This window comes from Sebastes fasciatus, chromosome 2 (assembly GCF_043250625.1).
Source record: "Sebastes fasciatus isolate fSebFas1 chromosome 2, fSebFas1.pri, whole genome shotgun sequence".
NCBI classification, from domain to species: Eukaryota; Metazoa; Chordata; class Actinopteri; order Perciformes; family Sebastidae; genus Sebastes; species Sebastes fasciatus.
The window spans coordinates 21,871,855-21,889,700 of record NC_133796.1 but is presented as its reverse complement, the minus strand read 5'-3'; the positions used below and the strand labels follow the sequence as shown (position 1 = coordinate 21,889,700).

The following is a 17,846-nucleotide window of genomic DNA, read 5'->3' as shown; positions in this document are numbered from 1 at the left end:
CAGAATGTTGGAAAAAGTCATATTATAGTGTGTTAAAAAAAGTCAAAGTATAGCATGTTGGAAAAGTCATAGTATAGTATGTCGAAACAAAGTCATAGTATAGTATGTCCAAAAGAGATCTTAAAAAGTCATAGTATAGCATGTCTAAAAAAAGTGATAGTAAAGCATGTCCAAAAAAGTCAGAGTAGCATGTTGAAAAAAAGTGATAGTAGAGCATGTCAAAAAAAGATTTTAAAAAGTGATAGTATAGCATGTTGAAAGAGTCATAGTATAATAGGTAAAAAAAAAGTTAAAAAACTCACAGTATAGCATGTCAAAAATAAGTAATTATATAGTATGTTGAAAAAAAAGTCATAGTATAGTATGTCGAAAAAAGATTTTAAAAAGTCATAGTATAGCATGTTGAAAATAGTCATACTGTAACATGTAGAAAAAAAACTTCATAGTATAGTATGTCGAAAAAAAGTCAGTATAGTATATTGAAAAGAAATCATAGTATAGTATGTTAAAAGAAGAGTAGAAAAAATCATAGCATAGTATGTCGAAAAAACATTTTAAAAAGTCATAGTTTAGTATGTCGAAAAAAAGTCATATTAAAGAATCTCCATCAATTGTGATATCATCCAACCTGAACATCGATCTAAAAAGGATCACAGACCAAACGGAAAAAATAATTTCCCCATTCTCGTGTCTCAAGTTGTGGAAGAAATTAATATAAACAAAAAAAACACAACCAAGATTAGTGTGAGAGGCAAAAACATTTTAATATAAAATACTGTAGAGTGTAAAAATACTACATGATTAGAGAGCATCATTTTGTAATGATGCAAATGATTCACCTCATATTGACTTTCATGGTTGGCAAGACCATAAAGCTACCAATTACTGTATGACACGGAAACATAAACTTTACTTTTTTGAAAGTGCTTCATATAAAAATCAGTGGGTGTCCTTGTTCATTGAAAAACTTTATATACAAGTACAAAAAACTGAAATACAAAAACTAAAGACGGTTAATGCGACAAAGTATTTCAGAAACCACAGAACAAAAATCTATGTGAATGGTCTTAATTAGTACAATACTTTTCAGACAGGATTCTTCCGCACATCAATTAATGCATTGTTTGAAGTCAGTGGTCCGATGCTGAGGCTGGAGCGACGGGACTCTCTGCGAGACTTAACCACAGGCAGGGATGCTGGCCCGCCCCAGGACCCCATACCAGTTTGAACTACACGGTTAACAGGAACGTCCCCAGCTGCTTGAAGCCAGAACTCCTCCATGACAGCAGGTTCCTCTGTGGGGAGAGAGGAGCGTCTCCATGTGGACGGTAGAGGGGTGTTCACCAGTTCACGCATTTCCTCCCTGGACCTGGAAGGTTTGTCAGACTGGCCTGTCCCCCTGCCTCCTAGGCTGTCTTCAGGACAGCGGCTCAGCTTCTCCATGCTGCCAATGCCTGCTGGTTTACCATCAGATGCCACAACTGAAAGACAACACATGTCAAAAGGACAGTTAGAGCTGCCGTAAAACATTATTCTGAACAGTGACTATTATCCAACAGACTTGAGTGCCACTACTCGGAGCTTACTCAAAGCTTACTGAATATATAAAACAAATGTTGAGAGAGATCTGAGGGCCAAATACCTGATCAAAGAAATAGGATGTCAGATATCAGATGATCTACACTTGCGTGTAAATGAAGGAGTAGCATTCAGGCATGAACAAGGGCAAAGCAAATAATAGTTTGAAGCTAAACATCGGTGGTGCAAAGTGACTGAGTACATTTACACAAGCAATATACTTAAGTACAATTTGAATGCACTTGTACTTTGTTTGAGTATTTCCATTTTAAGCTACTTTTTACTTCCACTCAACTATTTCAGAGGGACATTTTTGCATTATTTACTTCAGAACATGTATCTGACAGCTTTAGTTACTAGTTATCTAGTTGATCTAATAATACTCCTACCTTTAGCATGTTCTTTTGGCTGGCCGACTGAACCACAGAGCTCCCTCAGTTTGTTGCTTAGTTCCAGATTTGCTGCCTTGTAGTGGTTTAGCTCCTTGCTGAGATTATGGATCCATCCTTCATACTGCCGCTGCCTTCCTGCCAGGCCCTCGTCTTTTTGCTCTGTGGGGGCGGGAGGACACATACATGAGAGAATGCTACACATTTTTTATAAGATGATTATGAAAATAATTTAATAAAAACTATATAAAATGTAGAAGACATGCGAACTAAAATGGTTAATAACTTTACTTTTGGCAAAACCCTCACTTTGATCCAATTTCTATTCTACCTATAAATTTAAAACATATCCAGTGACCAAAGAGTGAGGGATTTATATTTATATTTTTAGAGGTGCAAACGCGTAAACACATGCAGGCAATCCTTTTTTTTTTTAGGTAGAGATAAAACATATCTATATATATATTTTTTTAAAGTAAAAAATCCATGTGATCTGCACCTCGACACTGCTGCAGTAAGAGCTGAACGCTCCTCTCATGTTCCTTCTGCTGTTGTGTGAGCCGGCGATCTGTGTCAAGCTGTGTGCGATCGAGGGCGTTCTCCAACCACTGCACCAGCTTCTGCTGCTCATCCAGTTGCATTTCCAGCTCAGCCAGGGCGAGCTGTAACTTACGCTCCTCCTCACGCAGACACACCACCTGCAGGAAACATCAACACTCTTCAGCTTACATTACTTACTTTATTGTTGAGTTCAGACACAAAGAGTCTTACCCTGCGGAGTCTGACACCTTGCTCAGTTTTCTTATGAAAGAGTGAACAGGTGTTGCCATTACTAATGGGCGTTTAATGTTATGGATATTTAAATCACATTAGTGTAGTGTAACCAAAAATGTAGTACATATGGCATTTTGCAATGCTGAAGAAGGTGAGAACATGGTAAAAAAAAAAGCTGAATCTCATGTTGAGCGTCGCACAGACCTTGTCGAAGTACTTGCACAGCAGAGCTCTGGTCTCCGAGGCAGACAGGTAACTGAGTTTGGCCATAAGGTTCATCTCCCACTGGGAGAGCATACTGGCAGAAGCCCTCAGCTGTCTCTGTCTCTGAGTGATGGCCTCATTCTTGTACTCAATAGCTGCATCCAGAGCCTCGATTGCCTCGTCCAACTGGAAAAGTGTTCGCTCCTCCTGCAAATGTCAGAGGGAACAGAGGAACTTAGTGAAAATGTAAACATGAGCATTCAGTCACAAACAGGTGATATCACAGCTTTCAGTGAAAAATTGTTACTGCTTGCCACATGTTTTCTAGTCATATTTACTATTATCGCCATGAGAAGTACTTAATTCAGGTTTGTTGCACAGCAATATCTCTCTTATTTTGAAATTATTTGATCTTTCTCTGCCACACAATTATAAATATGTTCAGCTGTCAGTGCTATGAAAACACAAAAACATATCCTATACGTGCTGCTTGAACGCCACAGTAATATCTGACCTCAGGTGAGAGCAGGCTACCCTGCCGCAGCTTATCGTCCAGCTCCACTCTTTGTTTAAGCAGTGAATCTTTCTCTTGACGGAGGTTGGAGATTTCTTGGCGAATCTGTTGTGAGTCTTGCGCGCTGCTGCTGCGAAGAAGACCATTCCTCTCACTCAACTCTTGCTCAAGTGACTCAATGCGCCCCGTAAGCGTCACCAGGTTTTTACTCAGGGCCTGGAGGGAAGATGAAGAAAAATGTTCAGCATTTGCTATTTTCTGTGTCCCTGAATGGAGTTGTTTGTGGTTGTTAATACCTGACTGGAGCGGAGCCTCTTGGTCTCCAGTTCACTGCGTTCCTGTAGTAGGGCTTCTTTCTTGGCCAGGATTTGCTCTCGTTTAGTGAGCTCTCCTTCCAGATCTTCCAGTTCTCTCCTCTGGCCCAGTACCCGCTCCATTTCCTCATCCAGCCAGCGCTTTTGTTCCTCAATCTTCTGCTCACAAGGAGTCAAGACACAAGAGATCGCACGTCATGCAGAAATAGAGACACGGACACACAAAATGGGGAGTGACAGCCCCACAAGAAAAATTACAGGCATCTTGACCAAAATTCTTAAAAATCAAACAATTCTATGACTAATTTTCTTCTGGGGTTGAAAGGCAGTTTGTTCTCTATGAATTCAAGGTTAGGAGAGATTGAGATTCTTGTCCCACCTGTTGTTCTTCCAATGAGATGACAGAGCCGTTACTGCCGCTGCGTCTCTGCCTCTGGAAGGCAGCGACCTCCTCGGTCTTTATTCTCAGGATCTTTTGCTGCTGCTCATTCTTTATCTCGAGTTCCTACAGAGGGGATGGAGGGGTGGAAGAAAGGATGATGAATGTCAATTACAGGACTAGTATAGAACAAAACTATCTCTGCCTTAAACAAATAAATGCATTCGGCCCTCATACAGTATACTGATATGTTCTCCTTTAAACCATCGCCAGACATGTTTTCCTTCAGCAATCGGAGAGTAAATTGTGGACGAGATGGACTTTTTCCCACACATGAAAAAACAAACATGTAATTTGCAATAAACTGAGACTAGATTGGTTCTGAATTTACTCATTCAGGATCAGAAGCAATATAGACTATAGCCAGAAATCTATGGCTTGGCAAACCTCAGCTATGATCAGAGTGGCTTTCCTGATAACTGACTGGGTAATATTGATCAATATTCATATATGACCGGAGAGATTCATGCTATACAGCAGATGCATTGAGAATGTAAGTGTCTACAGTGCTGTATGAGGTAACCACAGATTCCTCTCATCAAGCTGAAGATGGTAAGTGGATTGTTAATGTCTGTCGCCATCTGGTGGCTGTATCAAAGTACTACGAGCAAAAGGTTGCCTGGAATTGGAGGTGAAGTTTGGCACAAGATGGTGCTGGGCTTCTCTCCCAGCCCATCATTCTGGCTCTCTGGTGTTTTATTATTACTGCAGATGTGTAAGTAACTAAAATCTGCCATTTTGGGCAAAAATAACATATTCCTTGGTGAAATACTTTGACAAGAATGTAGATTTATGTCTGTGTGACTATGAAATGTGAAGTTTGACAGCTTTGTTTCCCCGTTGCCTGTGAGTGATTCGAGTCAAGATGTGTTCAGGTGCATTAGAAAGGTCAGAATTTCTAGGTTCCAGCGATACCAAGCATGATATATTAGACTGACGAGAAAATGATCGCGGATCTTTTGATCACAACTTGTTCTTATATTTACAAAGTTTATTTCTGTATGACTTTATTGTTAAAATACTTCGTAATAAGACATAATTTGGACAACATACACTTGTTTTACGGATTCTGAAAGCACAATACCTTATGTTTTCAAACACAATTTTTGGTTTAGGTTTGTTTTGCAACATTTCTTGCTCATGTTTTGGTTTTGGTAAAATTGTATGATGAGTGTTTAAGTTGTATAACATTATGGACTGTCTGTATCTGTGATTTTCATTTGTTAAATGGAGTTAAATGAATACAAGTTGGATGAGACTGTTGGACCTCAGCATATATACTGGAGAGCTGTGCTCCTTCTAAATTGAAAGTAGGTGAGCTGCCACTCTGCTGTATTGGCCTGAGGTACCTTGACTCTGTGAGTTCTTCTTTGCATCTCGCTCTCCAGACGTCGTTTCTGCTGACTCTCCTGGCGCAGCCGCCTTTGCAGCTGCTCCTGCTGCTGCCTCATACTCTGAACACTTCGCTCCAGCTCAATCACACGACGTTCGCTCTGGGCAGGCAGGTTAGCGAGACGAGCGGTATCCCTCTGGCGCTGACTGAGAACCTAACACGAAACCATACACATTTTCTTTTTTAGAAGTTCAAAAGCACAGATTCCAAAAGGTCTGATGTATAACAATATAAATAAACAATAGTACAGTGTTTAGTTGTTAATTACACATCAGGGAAACAAACATGGGTTGAAAATACTATCTTAGCTGCACAAAAATATTCTCTCAGATGCCACACAAATCACCATCACCAAATATCTAGTTGTCTGATGCCTATGTGTTATTGGACATGAATACAGAGATGTGGCGGTCAAACCTGAACTTTGCTCTGAGCAGCAGCTATCTTCCTGCGACATTCCTGTGCTCTGCTCTTGTCCGTCGTGCTGATCTCTCTCTCTTGCCTCTCAAGATCCTGCAGCTGCCGTTGGGCCTCCTGCATCTCCTGTCGAGCCTGCACAGCTTCACTCTCCAGAGCCGTGATCTTATGGCTGTACTGCCTGTTCAGGGCCTGAGCATCCTTACCTAAAAAAATACCCAAACAATTGATGTATAAAAACACAGAAGAGAACCTCTATTCGGAAAAGATGCAGCTAAGGAAGGGTATTGAGTTTGAATTTGCTACCTGTTTTGACCAGCTCCTTGATGAGCTCTTCCTTCATACGGATGGTGACAGACAGCTCCCGGATCTTCTGCTGTGCCTGAAGAAGTCCCAACTCTGAAACTCCTTCAAAACTTTTCAGACTTTCATGAACAGATGTCTCACCAGTACTGGAGTGGGCTACACAGAGATTTGAGAGAATACACAGGAAGTCAGCAGGTTATCATGAGGGAGGGGACAGAGCTTCAAGGCAACGGCCAAGGTTTAAGCACTCATGTGTGATCTTCTTCAAGTCCAGACATAGATCGGTACTTCCTGTTTGACTCTCACCCTACACTTGGGTATAAATTGGGTGTAATGTGAAGCTTGGACCAGAGAGTAGACTAAAACCAGGCAACAACAGCATATTGAACAGATGTTAAAAGCCTGAGGTTACCCTGACTGTGTGAATGTTTGTCAATGTGTGAACATGTTTAAATAAAATCAGAAATTGGATTTGTGCATAAATGATTTCAATAGCAGGTACAGAGTCCCAATAAACAGCATAAATCCAGAGGATACTTGTATTTTAACTTGCCCAATCAATATTCCTAAATCTATTTCTAACACATAGGGGCACCTTGGGTTGTTTGACTTACATGCTTTTCTGGCTAAACAGGGGTGCTGGTCTGGCTCATGCAGAGATATGAGCCCTCTACCACCAACTGCTAGTCCTCCTGACGGCATGTCCCTCTTGGTCCAGGTCAGGTTCACGTGTCTGACAGAATAATAAGCATTACATTTAGGGATGCACAATGATGGTAAATGGTAAATGGACTTGCGTTTATATAGCGCCTTTCTAGTCTTCCGACCACTCAAAGCGCTTTACACTACATGTCAACATTCACCCATTCACACACACATTCACACACTGATGGCGGAGGGTGTCATACAAGGTGCCAACCTGCCCATCAGGATCTAATCCAAATATTCATTTACAGCCTTTGGGAGCAGTTTGGCATTCAGTATCTTGCTCAAGGACACTTCCAACATGTGGACTGGAGGAGCCTGGAATCGAACCGCCGACCTTCCTTTTGCTAAAAAACTACAATGTCTCCAAGAAATGCGTCCTGTTCCATGACAGGTGCGAGTCTTCAGAGCAGCACCACTCCTCGCAGCGTAGCCTGGAGCCCTGTTTTACATGTAATCTAAGTTGAAGTAGTTTTCTTATTTTGCCCACTGAATGTGTGCATTTTGAAAAGCATTATGTCTGCATCTGCCAGTGGACCATCCTGATAACAGTACGCATAATAATGTGTTAATTCCACTACAAGAGAGACTTGAAGTTCTCTGCAATTAGGTGTAAAAAAAAAAAAGTGCTTATATCGGTATCGGCCAAAATGAGTTGGGATTTATCAGCATGTTGGATATTGGCAAATATCCAATATCATACATCCCTAATTACATTACATACATTTCACATAACATGAGCATGTGTGCTCTGTCTCTTATGTGTGCATTATTTATTTTATTAACACTCAATTTAAATAGTATAAGCAGCAAGCTATGATTTCTATAAACACAACTTACTTGCGTCTCTCTTGGCTGAGGTGGGAATGAATGCCCTCTTCTTCCGTCTCCTGCATTTCTGCCCCTTCTGGGATCTCCTCCTCCTCCTCCTCCTCCTCCTCCTCATAGAGGCTACCGTCCTGATCACCACAAGGCCCATTACCAAGATAGCCTACTGGACTGACCTGTAACTACAGACACACACACACACACACACACACACACACACATGAGCCCACAGGTCCTCAAACAAATAAGCTACAACATATTCTGGTAAACTGTGGTAAAATTGTGCATCTTAAAGAGATGTTTGTAGTTCTTTGTCAGTGTGTGGGCCTTTTTTATAAGATGATGCATTGCAATGTTAGTATATGCTCATCCCATTGACAAGCGTGCATCTCCATTTCTTACCACTTTATAAACTTGTGAATCCGTTACCTGTCTGTATGTGCCTCCGTTCTGACCGTGTTGCATGGTACCTATAGGGGCCGTGTGAGGCCGCGGTCTCAAGTTAAGGCCCAGGCCCATCAGCCCTGGAGTAGACAGCAGACACTGTAGCTCTACTATCAAGTCCTGTTGCTCCTGCAGCTTATCACTCTGAGACAGAAGGAAAGCATTCAAAGTAACATGTCAGCTAAGTTAAAAATCAGTATTGCAGCAGGTCCGCTTGGTCAGCTTGGTTAACCCTGCTGTGACCACGCACATTAAATATAGATGAATGTGACATGCCATGATTAGACTGTGAAACACTGCAGTAATGGAAAACAATATTAGAATCTCACCTGCTGCTTGTATTGCTCCATAGCGTCCTCCAGGGCTGCTAAAAAGTCTGTGTTCTCTCCCTCCAGCCGCTGGATCTGTGCTTGAAGCAGGACAATACTATCCTCCTTCTCTCCGTGCTCATGGCTCCACCTCTCCTCCGCAGCCTCTGGATCCTGGGTAATATATTTTATAACACATTTATGAACAATTCAGTGCCGGATCCCTAAAGATATGACTAAAACATTGTTAAATATTTCCTTGGGAGTGTGAAAGAGACAAACCTGGTTCCTCACAGAAGGCCTTCCTCTCTTTAACGCAACACTGTCTTCAGTGGAGCTGTTCTCGATGCCGCTGTCTGGTCCTGAGGCTGTGGTCAGTCCACTCCGCTCCTCCTCCACTGAGCACAGCCACTCCTTCACTCTCAGACTCTGTTCTGCGGTCAGAGCCCCTTCACTCTGCAGCTCCCGCAGCAACCTGCGATGTATTAATAAATAGAACATTACTTAAAAAAGAAAGCACTTATGCTCCTTAAACCTAAATGTATGAAAATTAAGCAAAACACACATCGCACAGTCAGGATGAGAGAAACTCCACTGAATGAAGTCTGATATAGATGCTCCTGCCTATATGTCAACAAACTCCACTGTCTGCCAGAGAGTTTGTCGTGTATTCATTTCAGCTCCTCAAGCTAACAAACCAGAGTAAACACAGAAACGTGTCCCCGGCAACTGACTTCTTTTCAGCAGTAAGCTGCGCTCAATCAAATATTAACTAAAATGACCGCTTCATGGTTGTATGCCACCGTCAATCAGTCAAATTGTAGTTCACATCCATGTCTGTCCAAAATGTCATCACTTCATCATTTGATTCTAATACACATTTGTGTAAAATTGTCATTATTAGCATGTGAATTCTTGAGTTATGGCCAAAAATGTGTTTTGTGAGGTCACAGTGACCTTGACATTTGACCACCAAACTCAAATCAGTCCAAGTGGACGTTCGTGCCAAATTTGAAGAAATTCCCTCCAGGTGTTTCTGAGATATCGCAAGAGTGGACGGGACAGACTTACGGACAACCCAAAAACATAATGCCTCCGGCCGCGGTTGTCTCCAGCCCAGAGGCATAAAAATACAGTCACAGATTATCTGACTGTCTCTAAAATACACCGGCAATGTTGATTGCAAGGAAGAAATATCTCATTGCAAAGGTATGGCTTTCATGAATTTTAAATAGTTTTTTAATGGAAGTAGAGTTGTATTACAGAGATATACACTACAGTATATTAGGCTTTGGCTCAACAGACACTGGAGTACACCAGTGTTTCTATTCTTTAAGTAAGGGATAATGTACAGCGAGCTGGTCATTGTTGTGAAAGAATCCCGATGCTCCCGACACAAAGCGGAGGGGTCTCTCATCGCCCTGAAGGGGATTCTTTCACACTAATGACCCGCTAGCTGTACATTATCCCGCTTATTACACGGCTGAGTATTCAACACAGTAACAATAAACTGAGTGAAATTTCGCAAATTTACGCTAGCAATTGGATTTCATTTTGGCTCACGTGGTATTAGGATAGTTCATATTATGGTAGTGGATTAACGATAGAGTCAGAGAGAAGAATACCTGGACTGTATGGAATAAAATAGAACAATGATGGCCATAATTTAATATCTCATATTTTTTTATATATCATGAGCTTGTGCATGGGGCACCAATGGCTTATAAATATAAAAAATAAAAAACATTTATTATTATTATTGTTGTTATATTTTGTATTTATTTAAGCTGTTGTTACTAGAACTATTATGACTATTATTTCATCCTTTTTTTTAGGTTTTGTTATGTTTGTTATGTATTTTGTCAAGCTCTGTATTTGTTTTCTTAGTTTTTCTTATCATTGTTGTACTGCCAATTTAGTTTTTTTGCGCCAATAAAAATAAATATAAATATACACATTCATTCATAAATGAACTTACCACTCTTTGGTCAAGGACATGCAGAATACCTACTAATATAGTAGCAGTCAAAACTTGCCATTACACCCTTACAGCACAATTAAAAAGCATGGAGACTACATTTAACTTGATCAACCAATGTGCTTTAACCTGTACGCCGTGTCTGTGCACGTCCTGTAGTGGGCGCTCTGGGCTTGCAGTCTGCTGATCTCTCCCTCTCCAAGTCGAGGCCTCCTGTTCGGATCAGCGTGAGAAATGATGCGGGTCTCTGAGCGCTGGCGGTTTTCGAGGGCTCTGCGAAGGGCCTTGATTTGTTGCTCCAGCCCTTCCACCCGATCTGGCTCACGCTTGCAGTTGACCGTCGCCCGGTTCTGAATGTTTCTGGCCCTTGTGGCGTAGTTTAGTGTATTCAGGCTCTCATCAAAGTCTGAGGAAGATGGGCTGATGCAGGCGATCATCAGTGTCTTTGAATTTCCTCCCAAAGAGTCTTTTAGGATCCTATGAGAAACAAGAATCATATGAATTAAACCAAAGAAACGTTTTACTCCAGAGTGCTATGCTAAAGTATCTCATGAGTTTATTAAAACATACCTTGTGATTTTAGAGTCTCTGTATGGTATGTGAGAGCCTTTCCTCTTAGGGTCCCCCAGCGCCCCGATGACATTTCCCAGAGCCAGAAGGCCGCTGTTAATCTGGATACTCTCTTTAAGTCTCTCTCCAGTGTTCCCCGTCTTCAAGATACGCTCTGACCCCGCAAGATCAACAAAGTGGAACTTGGAAGACAGCATTTGTGGTCCAGAATTTGCAGCCGTCCCATAAAGACGAGAGCTTCCCCGACGCTGGTCCATATAAACAGTAAAAATGGTGTGTGAGCGGCTGGAGTATGGATTCATCTGGGTTGCACCAGTGTGCCTGGCTGTGTTTCCTGACTCCAGTAAACTCAACACCTCATCAAGACCCTCCACTTCGCACTCCTTCACGCCACACAGAACTAAGAAGTCACAGAGACAAAAACGTAAACTGCAGATTAATACATACACAAATCAAATGCTGGGTAACGTTTCATAACACAACCACAATGCTTAAAGACAAATTAGGCTGCCTATTCCATCCATACCAATGTTGCCTTTATCCTCCCGGATGTGGATGTCCTTGCTGGATGTCTCCACCTCCAATAAATCCTTGAACTCCTCTTTGTAGACCTCCAGATAGGAGACTCGGACAGAAAAGTCTGTGAGGTCATTTTCATCAAGCAGCTTGAAGACATCTGCAACAGCCCTGGGGATGATACCCTGCTCCTCATCTCTAAAGGAACCTACAATTAAAACACACATCATTTAATGCAACTGGCTCGATATCGTCTTATGCAAAAGGGCCAAATCTTAAACTTAGTTGTATTACAGGAAAACTGCGCTGACAGCAACTGAAGTAGACAATGGTAGAAAAGATCAGATAAATAACTTACAAATATTAGCTTCTCCAACGGTGTAAGTCTTGCCTGAGCCGGTCTGCCCGTAGGCAAAGACTGTAGCATTGAACCCTTGAAAGAAGGCATCTATGAGTGGCTGAACAGATAATGAATAAACATCATCTTGACAGCAAGTTTCTTCAAATAGGTAGTCGCAAAGAAAGTGTCGGTCGTGGCCCAGAGTGACACGACACAGCTCCGAGTCCACGGTGATGCAGCTCTCGTGGCAGTGTAGGAGCTCTTTAGGCAGCAGGGGACGCACTCGAACAGCGACTTGCACTGCAGAATAATCCCCTCTGCCTTGGCCGCTGGGCACTTTGGGAGACATTTCTGCGGCACCGCTGGAGCTCCTCTGTGTTCCTCTGCTACGTATTGATCATCTTTGGGCCACTACAAGGGACAGAAATCATCTATCAATTAAGGTTTTTTCAACATCTCACATCATCTGGCTGAAGGATGTAATATGGCCATCAGTGAGAATATGATTGATCACATGATGATGCAATGAGGTGACCTGGCAGCTCAAACATATTTTTTGTACAGGTAGTAGGGCTGTCCCGAATACCATTTTTTGGGCTTTGAAGCTTTGGTGGGAAATATTCAAAGGTATTCAAAGCTTCGCGAGGCTGACATGTCTGCCTGTCTCCATCTACCCCTTTCAGTGCCGCTGCTGCAATACTGTACACACCTCTACACACAACACACAGCAATATCCATCTGAGGATAACTAATAATAATTCATGTTGAATATGAATAATGTTGTGGGATTATTCCTTATTTTATGGGCTATTTGGGGATTTATACTTTAATATTACATACTTATATATAAAAACAAAACAAAAAATGAAGCATTCGAGTACTGATTTAGAGGTCTATTACCATGGCAATGGTCGAAGCTTTGAAGCTTCAAAGCATTTGGGCCATCCTTAAAAGGTAGGCAATGCTTTTTGCCTTAAAGGTACTATATGTAACTTTCAGAAAATCTTTCTTGTTAATGACACCGGTGACCGTTAAGTGAACTGCAGTCAGCATCCTGTTGCTCACGCACATGCTCGCAATCTGAAGGCGTGAGCGATCATCCTTGGCATCGGCCAAAACAGTGACATGACATTACATTACAATCATATATCACCGTTACTATCTGTAATGTCCAATCTCCATGATACTAACTAGCTTGCCATTTGCAAATTACTTCATCAGCTAACGTTACGAAGCAAAACTGTCCCGAGTCCTTTACATAGAAATCAGTCTACAGGCTCTTATAGGCAACCGAGAAAGTCTCAGTTTTTAAGTTACATTACAATCTGTTCACACACTGGCAATACAAAGCAATTAATACATGCAAATTGTTACATATATTGTAGTTCTTTTAAAGCCATATTGTACAACACACTTCACTCGCAGTAGGAAAGGATGATATGCAGGGTCTGAAATTATTTTTTTCCTCACCTGCCATTGTGGCAGGTCACTGAACAGGTCACTCAGTTTTTTTGTCTGCCCCTTCTGAAATCTATCTAGAACGCTTTAGAATAGTAAACACTGAGTTAGTGGTAGCAGACAGTAGAAATATGGAATATATCACGAAACCTTAATCCCTGACTAATCTAATTTAGGCATTTCTTAATATAAGGAAAAGCTATCTGCCATGGTGGCAGGTGACCTGAAAGTTGTACCAACATTTACCCTGTATTCGGCAGGTGCTAATTTCATTCCCTGATGATATGGATATACTTTAATAATGCAATATCTATATACAGTATATTTGTGATATAGTAATTATTCTGAGAAATACAAACTGTTAGTAGATAAAATAACATGAAAGGAATTTCTGACTTTGGCTAACCAAACAAATCAAGGTACTTCATCACATTGATGTAAACAAAGACATATAAATACTATAAATACAGTATGGCAATACAGTATACAATGTCTCTCCCAGTTGAGCACGTTTACACTTTATAGGGATGTTTGTATGTATATTTAGACCTAAGGCAAGTTAAAAAAACAAACTCAACACATCCTGGAGTGAAAATAACTGACAAATAAATATGAGACATTTAAGTTTTGTGTGTTTTGAGACTATTAACAGAGGTGGGATGACGGGTTGCCAGTCCAGACCTGGCAACCCGTCTTCTGCTTAACGTTACTTGACTTTAAACACAACCCACTAACTAACTATCTTTGGTACGCTTAATTATATTAAACAGTTATGGTTAATCCTAGATCACTAAAACACTGGATGTAGGATCACCTTATATCAAGTAACGTTATGATAACGACTTTTGACTCGTTGCTTATTTTACGTTTATTTAACGCCAAACTGCAAAGTGATGACAACATGACGTCACATCAAACTCGACTAAAGCTGCACAAATGATTAACTTTAACTACTTATGTTGACGTAAAAACACTAACGCCATCATTATAGATAGCATTTCATAACACTATAGTCCTATGAAGTAAGGTTACTTACTTTGACCATGATAGCATGATAGGTGAAGCTAGCTAACCGTTACCACTTGGTTACCATGGTGTAACTAGGTAAAACCGTTAGTTACCGTTACCATGAGAAACACACACGTGTCAGCTTTTTATCTAAATCTTCCATAACAAGAAGATTATCTAGTTTCTTTGGATACTTTGCTCGCTTTTTCTCCCCAGATCACTTCAGCTAAGCTAAAGTTAGCTATGAAGTCCGAACAACAACATCATAACATGAGGATGAGGCTGGCTGGATGTTATCTAGAGTAAGTTAAAGTATCTTAGTTAAGGATGGATAACATTAAACAGGCTGCAGTGATTGTTAGTGAGTTCTCTTTAACTGCTAACAGCTTACTCACTTTAATGTGGCATATTACACCATGGATCCAGGATAACACTGGAGGGTTTTCTCTGTGGAAGTTGAGGAGGAGGAGCTGAAAGTTAGGGATGAATTTTGGGTGTGGTCTCTTAGAAAGCATCATGGCTGAGAGGAGCTCAATGAGAGGTTACAAACTAATGATTTAAAGCTGCACAGTTATTATACTATTTATTTCTGTATCATTTTCTTTATAGATTGTCTATATGCTAGCTAGCTAAAACCAAATGTATAAAGAAAATAATATAGAAATAAATAAGTTTGGAGAAATAAATAGGGGGCAAACCATGGCAGAAATAAATAAATACATACAATTTAATAATGAATTAATACATTTAAAAATAAATTAAAAATAAATAAATTAAAAAAGTTAATATAAATAAATAAATAAGATATATACATATTTTTTCACATATGGAAAATGTGTAGAAAAATTGTGTACTATTGTTATTGAAGCCTCAACAGACTGACCAGTTGTTTAACAAAAATAATGTGTATATTTCTAGGCATTATCTTTTTATGTACTTTATTTTTTCCCTTTAAGGTTGTTTTCATATATACAATTTACAGTTCGTAATTACAATAGTTTATAAACCAATTTTTAAGTAGATGAGCTTAAAGACAAACTCATTAAGTACACTAGAGAAAACTAAATATAGTTTAGTATATTTAGTTTACTAAACTATTTTACTAATCTTCACGATTAGTGAGGGGTCACCGGATGGCCTCTGCCCATATTGGAAATTTGAACCTGACAAGGCTCCTTTTTTACAACTTTATTTTTATTTTGTTTTATTTATTTTTTTTATACTTTATTTTTCCCCTTTTTTCAAGGTTGTTTTCATATATGCAATTTACAGTTCGTAATTACAATAGTTTATAAACCAATTTTTAAGTAGATGAGCTTATAGACAAACTCATTAAGTACACTAGAGAAAACTAAATATAGTTATTAGGGCCCGAGCACAAAAGTGCCAGGACCCAACGGCGTCCTGGCACGAAAGTGCAAGGAAACCTATTGTTTTTCTAAGTATTATTAGATTATTATTATTATTTTCAAATCTTTCCCGTCTAAATAAAGTAATTGAATAGGTCTGGTGTAGGATATGCGGCATTCTGCCTTCAGTAATAGTCATTGTTTGACCTACAGCCCAAACCATAAAAAGTACCACTTTCCTATTAGGTTTTGACTGTACTGTAGTAAGCAATTCTTTGAGATGCCTTTATTATTGCTTATCGGCAGATCTTTGATAGTTGGAAACCATTTGGCTGTGATGTTAAAAAGAATTAAACATTTGGCACCAAAGATGCAAAAACAGGAAATGAGCCATTTTACCTTTTTGCTTTTCCATATCATTTGCTTTATAAAATCACAAGTCCCAAATGTATCTGTAAATATAAATGCAAGGAAGTTTCGACCCTCTTTAGCACCACCATCAGACTCACATTGGAGCACTTATAGCCTATTAGAAGGCAAATATCTGTGTTTCTGTAGGTCAAAAAAGCCATAAAGTGATTGGCATTTTGAGTCACAAACAACAAACGAACAAAGCAGATGCATTCTTCGCTGTGTGTGAAAGGAAGGACCTTTGATATGCCTTCTTCTCTTGGCTTCATTGCGTTGACTGAATCAAAGTTTTGCATCACTTTGAAGATGAAAACACGTGTTTCTGTCTGTGATGTTTCATCTTCAAGCTTTTCCTACCCTTCATATATGCAACATACTCAGCAGCATTTTTATTTTGCCAAACTGTATCAAACAAATATAAGTCTATCAGTCTTAGAGATCTGACCCCACGTGCTTAACAAATAAACCCACCATAGAAATGTAACTTAATTTAAAATCTTTATATAGTCTTTCCATAAATTACAAATGCACTTTGGTCTTTTTCCACTGTGCATGTTACAAACTGAGATGATACACTCCAAAGTGATAAAACCAACAAATCAGTTTTAAAGTAGAGGCAGCATTTATCCTCTGGGCGCAGCAGAGGGCGGTGTAACACCATAGTTACCATAGTACTGTATGTCAAATGCAGCATGCCAAAAACACCAGGATGTTCTACTACATCTGGCCGTATTTTGCAGAATGCAAGCCAGCATGCTTTTCTGGCTGTTGTGACCCGCAATCTTCTGCACAGTGGATATATGAGCAAGAGGGTCAAAGTTTAAGGCGCAATGTTATGACTAAGTAGTATGTCCCAATATGCATACTGTATGCTACAGTACGTACTTTGTAAGGGCAGCTGCAGTACGTACTAAAAGTAAAAAGAAAAAGTATGTGATTTGGAACGCTCCCAGGTTTTCTTCTGCAAAGACATAAACACAACAATAAATATACTTATTGATATTTGACTGGCCAGTAATTGAGTATGCACTGAAAGAGAGAAGGGTTACAGACAGGGAGAAAAAGAAAACAGCAGTGTTTGGTTGGTGCGCAAGCAGATCAGGAAAATGAGGTACTCTATACACTCATATCGTGTCTGCTCTGTACTGTACTGACCTGCAGCACAGGGGAGTTTAGCTTCCCTGACCACAGCAACTGTGGGCAGTGTTGGCATGCCTGGTATCCCCTCTCCTTCCTTCCTCCCCTCACCTGCATGCCCACATTAAATGGCCCAGAGCCAGACTGACTGTGGAGTCCTGTCTGCACTATCCGGAGCCTCAGCAGACCCAGTCATACTCTCCTTTGTCCCATCAAACTTCAGAGGAGACTGAGGTATTCCCTTTCAAAAGTAAGTACCAGTGATGACCCAGCGGGCTGTCAAAGAGACTGTGCTGGTTTCTTATGACCGTACCTCACAACCAGACTGAGATCAGGATATTGATTTCAGTCTCCGTACACACTGCCAGCACTCATTAGGAGGGTTTTTTATCTGTGCGGTGTGACTCAGCCACATTGGAGAGAGAGCAGCAGAGAAAGGGTGGTGGAAATGGAGGAGTGGGAAAAG

General features: G+C 40.3%; 1 protein-coding gene across 3 annotated transcripts; it reads right to left on the bottom strand.

Annotated features, from left to right (window-relative positions):
- Positions 1 to 739: 739 nt before the first annotated feature.
- Positions 740 to 14,998, bottom strand: kif7 (kinesin family member 7). Of its 3 annotated transcripts, none has more exons than XM_074614217.1 (20): positions 14,879 to 14,998; positions 12,036 to 12,428; positions 11,688 to 11,885; positions 11,162 to 11,561; positions 10,721 to 11,068; positions 8,896 to 9,088; positions 8,635 to 8,787; positions 8,291 to 8,449; positions 7,874 to 8,043; positions 6,943 to 7,061; positions 6,329 to 6,484; positions 6,023 to 6,228; positions 5,562 to 5,759; positions 4,153 to 4,278; positions 3,756 to 3,932; positions 3,460 to 3,675; positions 2,946 to 3,152; positions 2,467 to 2,665; positions 1,968 to 2,129; positions 740 to 1,481 (listed from the first exon to the last, which is right to left on the bottom strand). In XM_074614217.1, exons 2-20 carry the CDS (start codon positions 12,364 to 12,366, stop codon positions 1,087 to 1,089), a joined length of 4,113 nt encoding a protein of 1,370 aa, XP_074470318.1. In that variant the 5' UTR covers positions 12,367 to 12,428; positions 14,879 to 14,998; the 3' UTR covers positions 740 to 1,086. The 3 variants fall into 3 exon arrangements, with proteins under 3 accessions (XP_074470318.1, XP_074470332.1, XP_074470324.1); XM_074614231.1 differs by having other exon boundaries at positions 7,874 to 8,037; XM_074614223.1 differs by lacking the exon at positions 14,879 to 14,998 and adding an exon at positions 14,512 to 14,653.
- Positions 14,999 to 17,846: the final 2,848 nt, after the last annotated feature.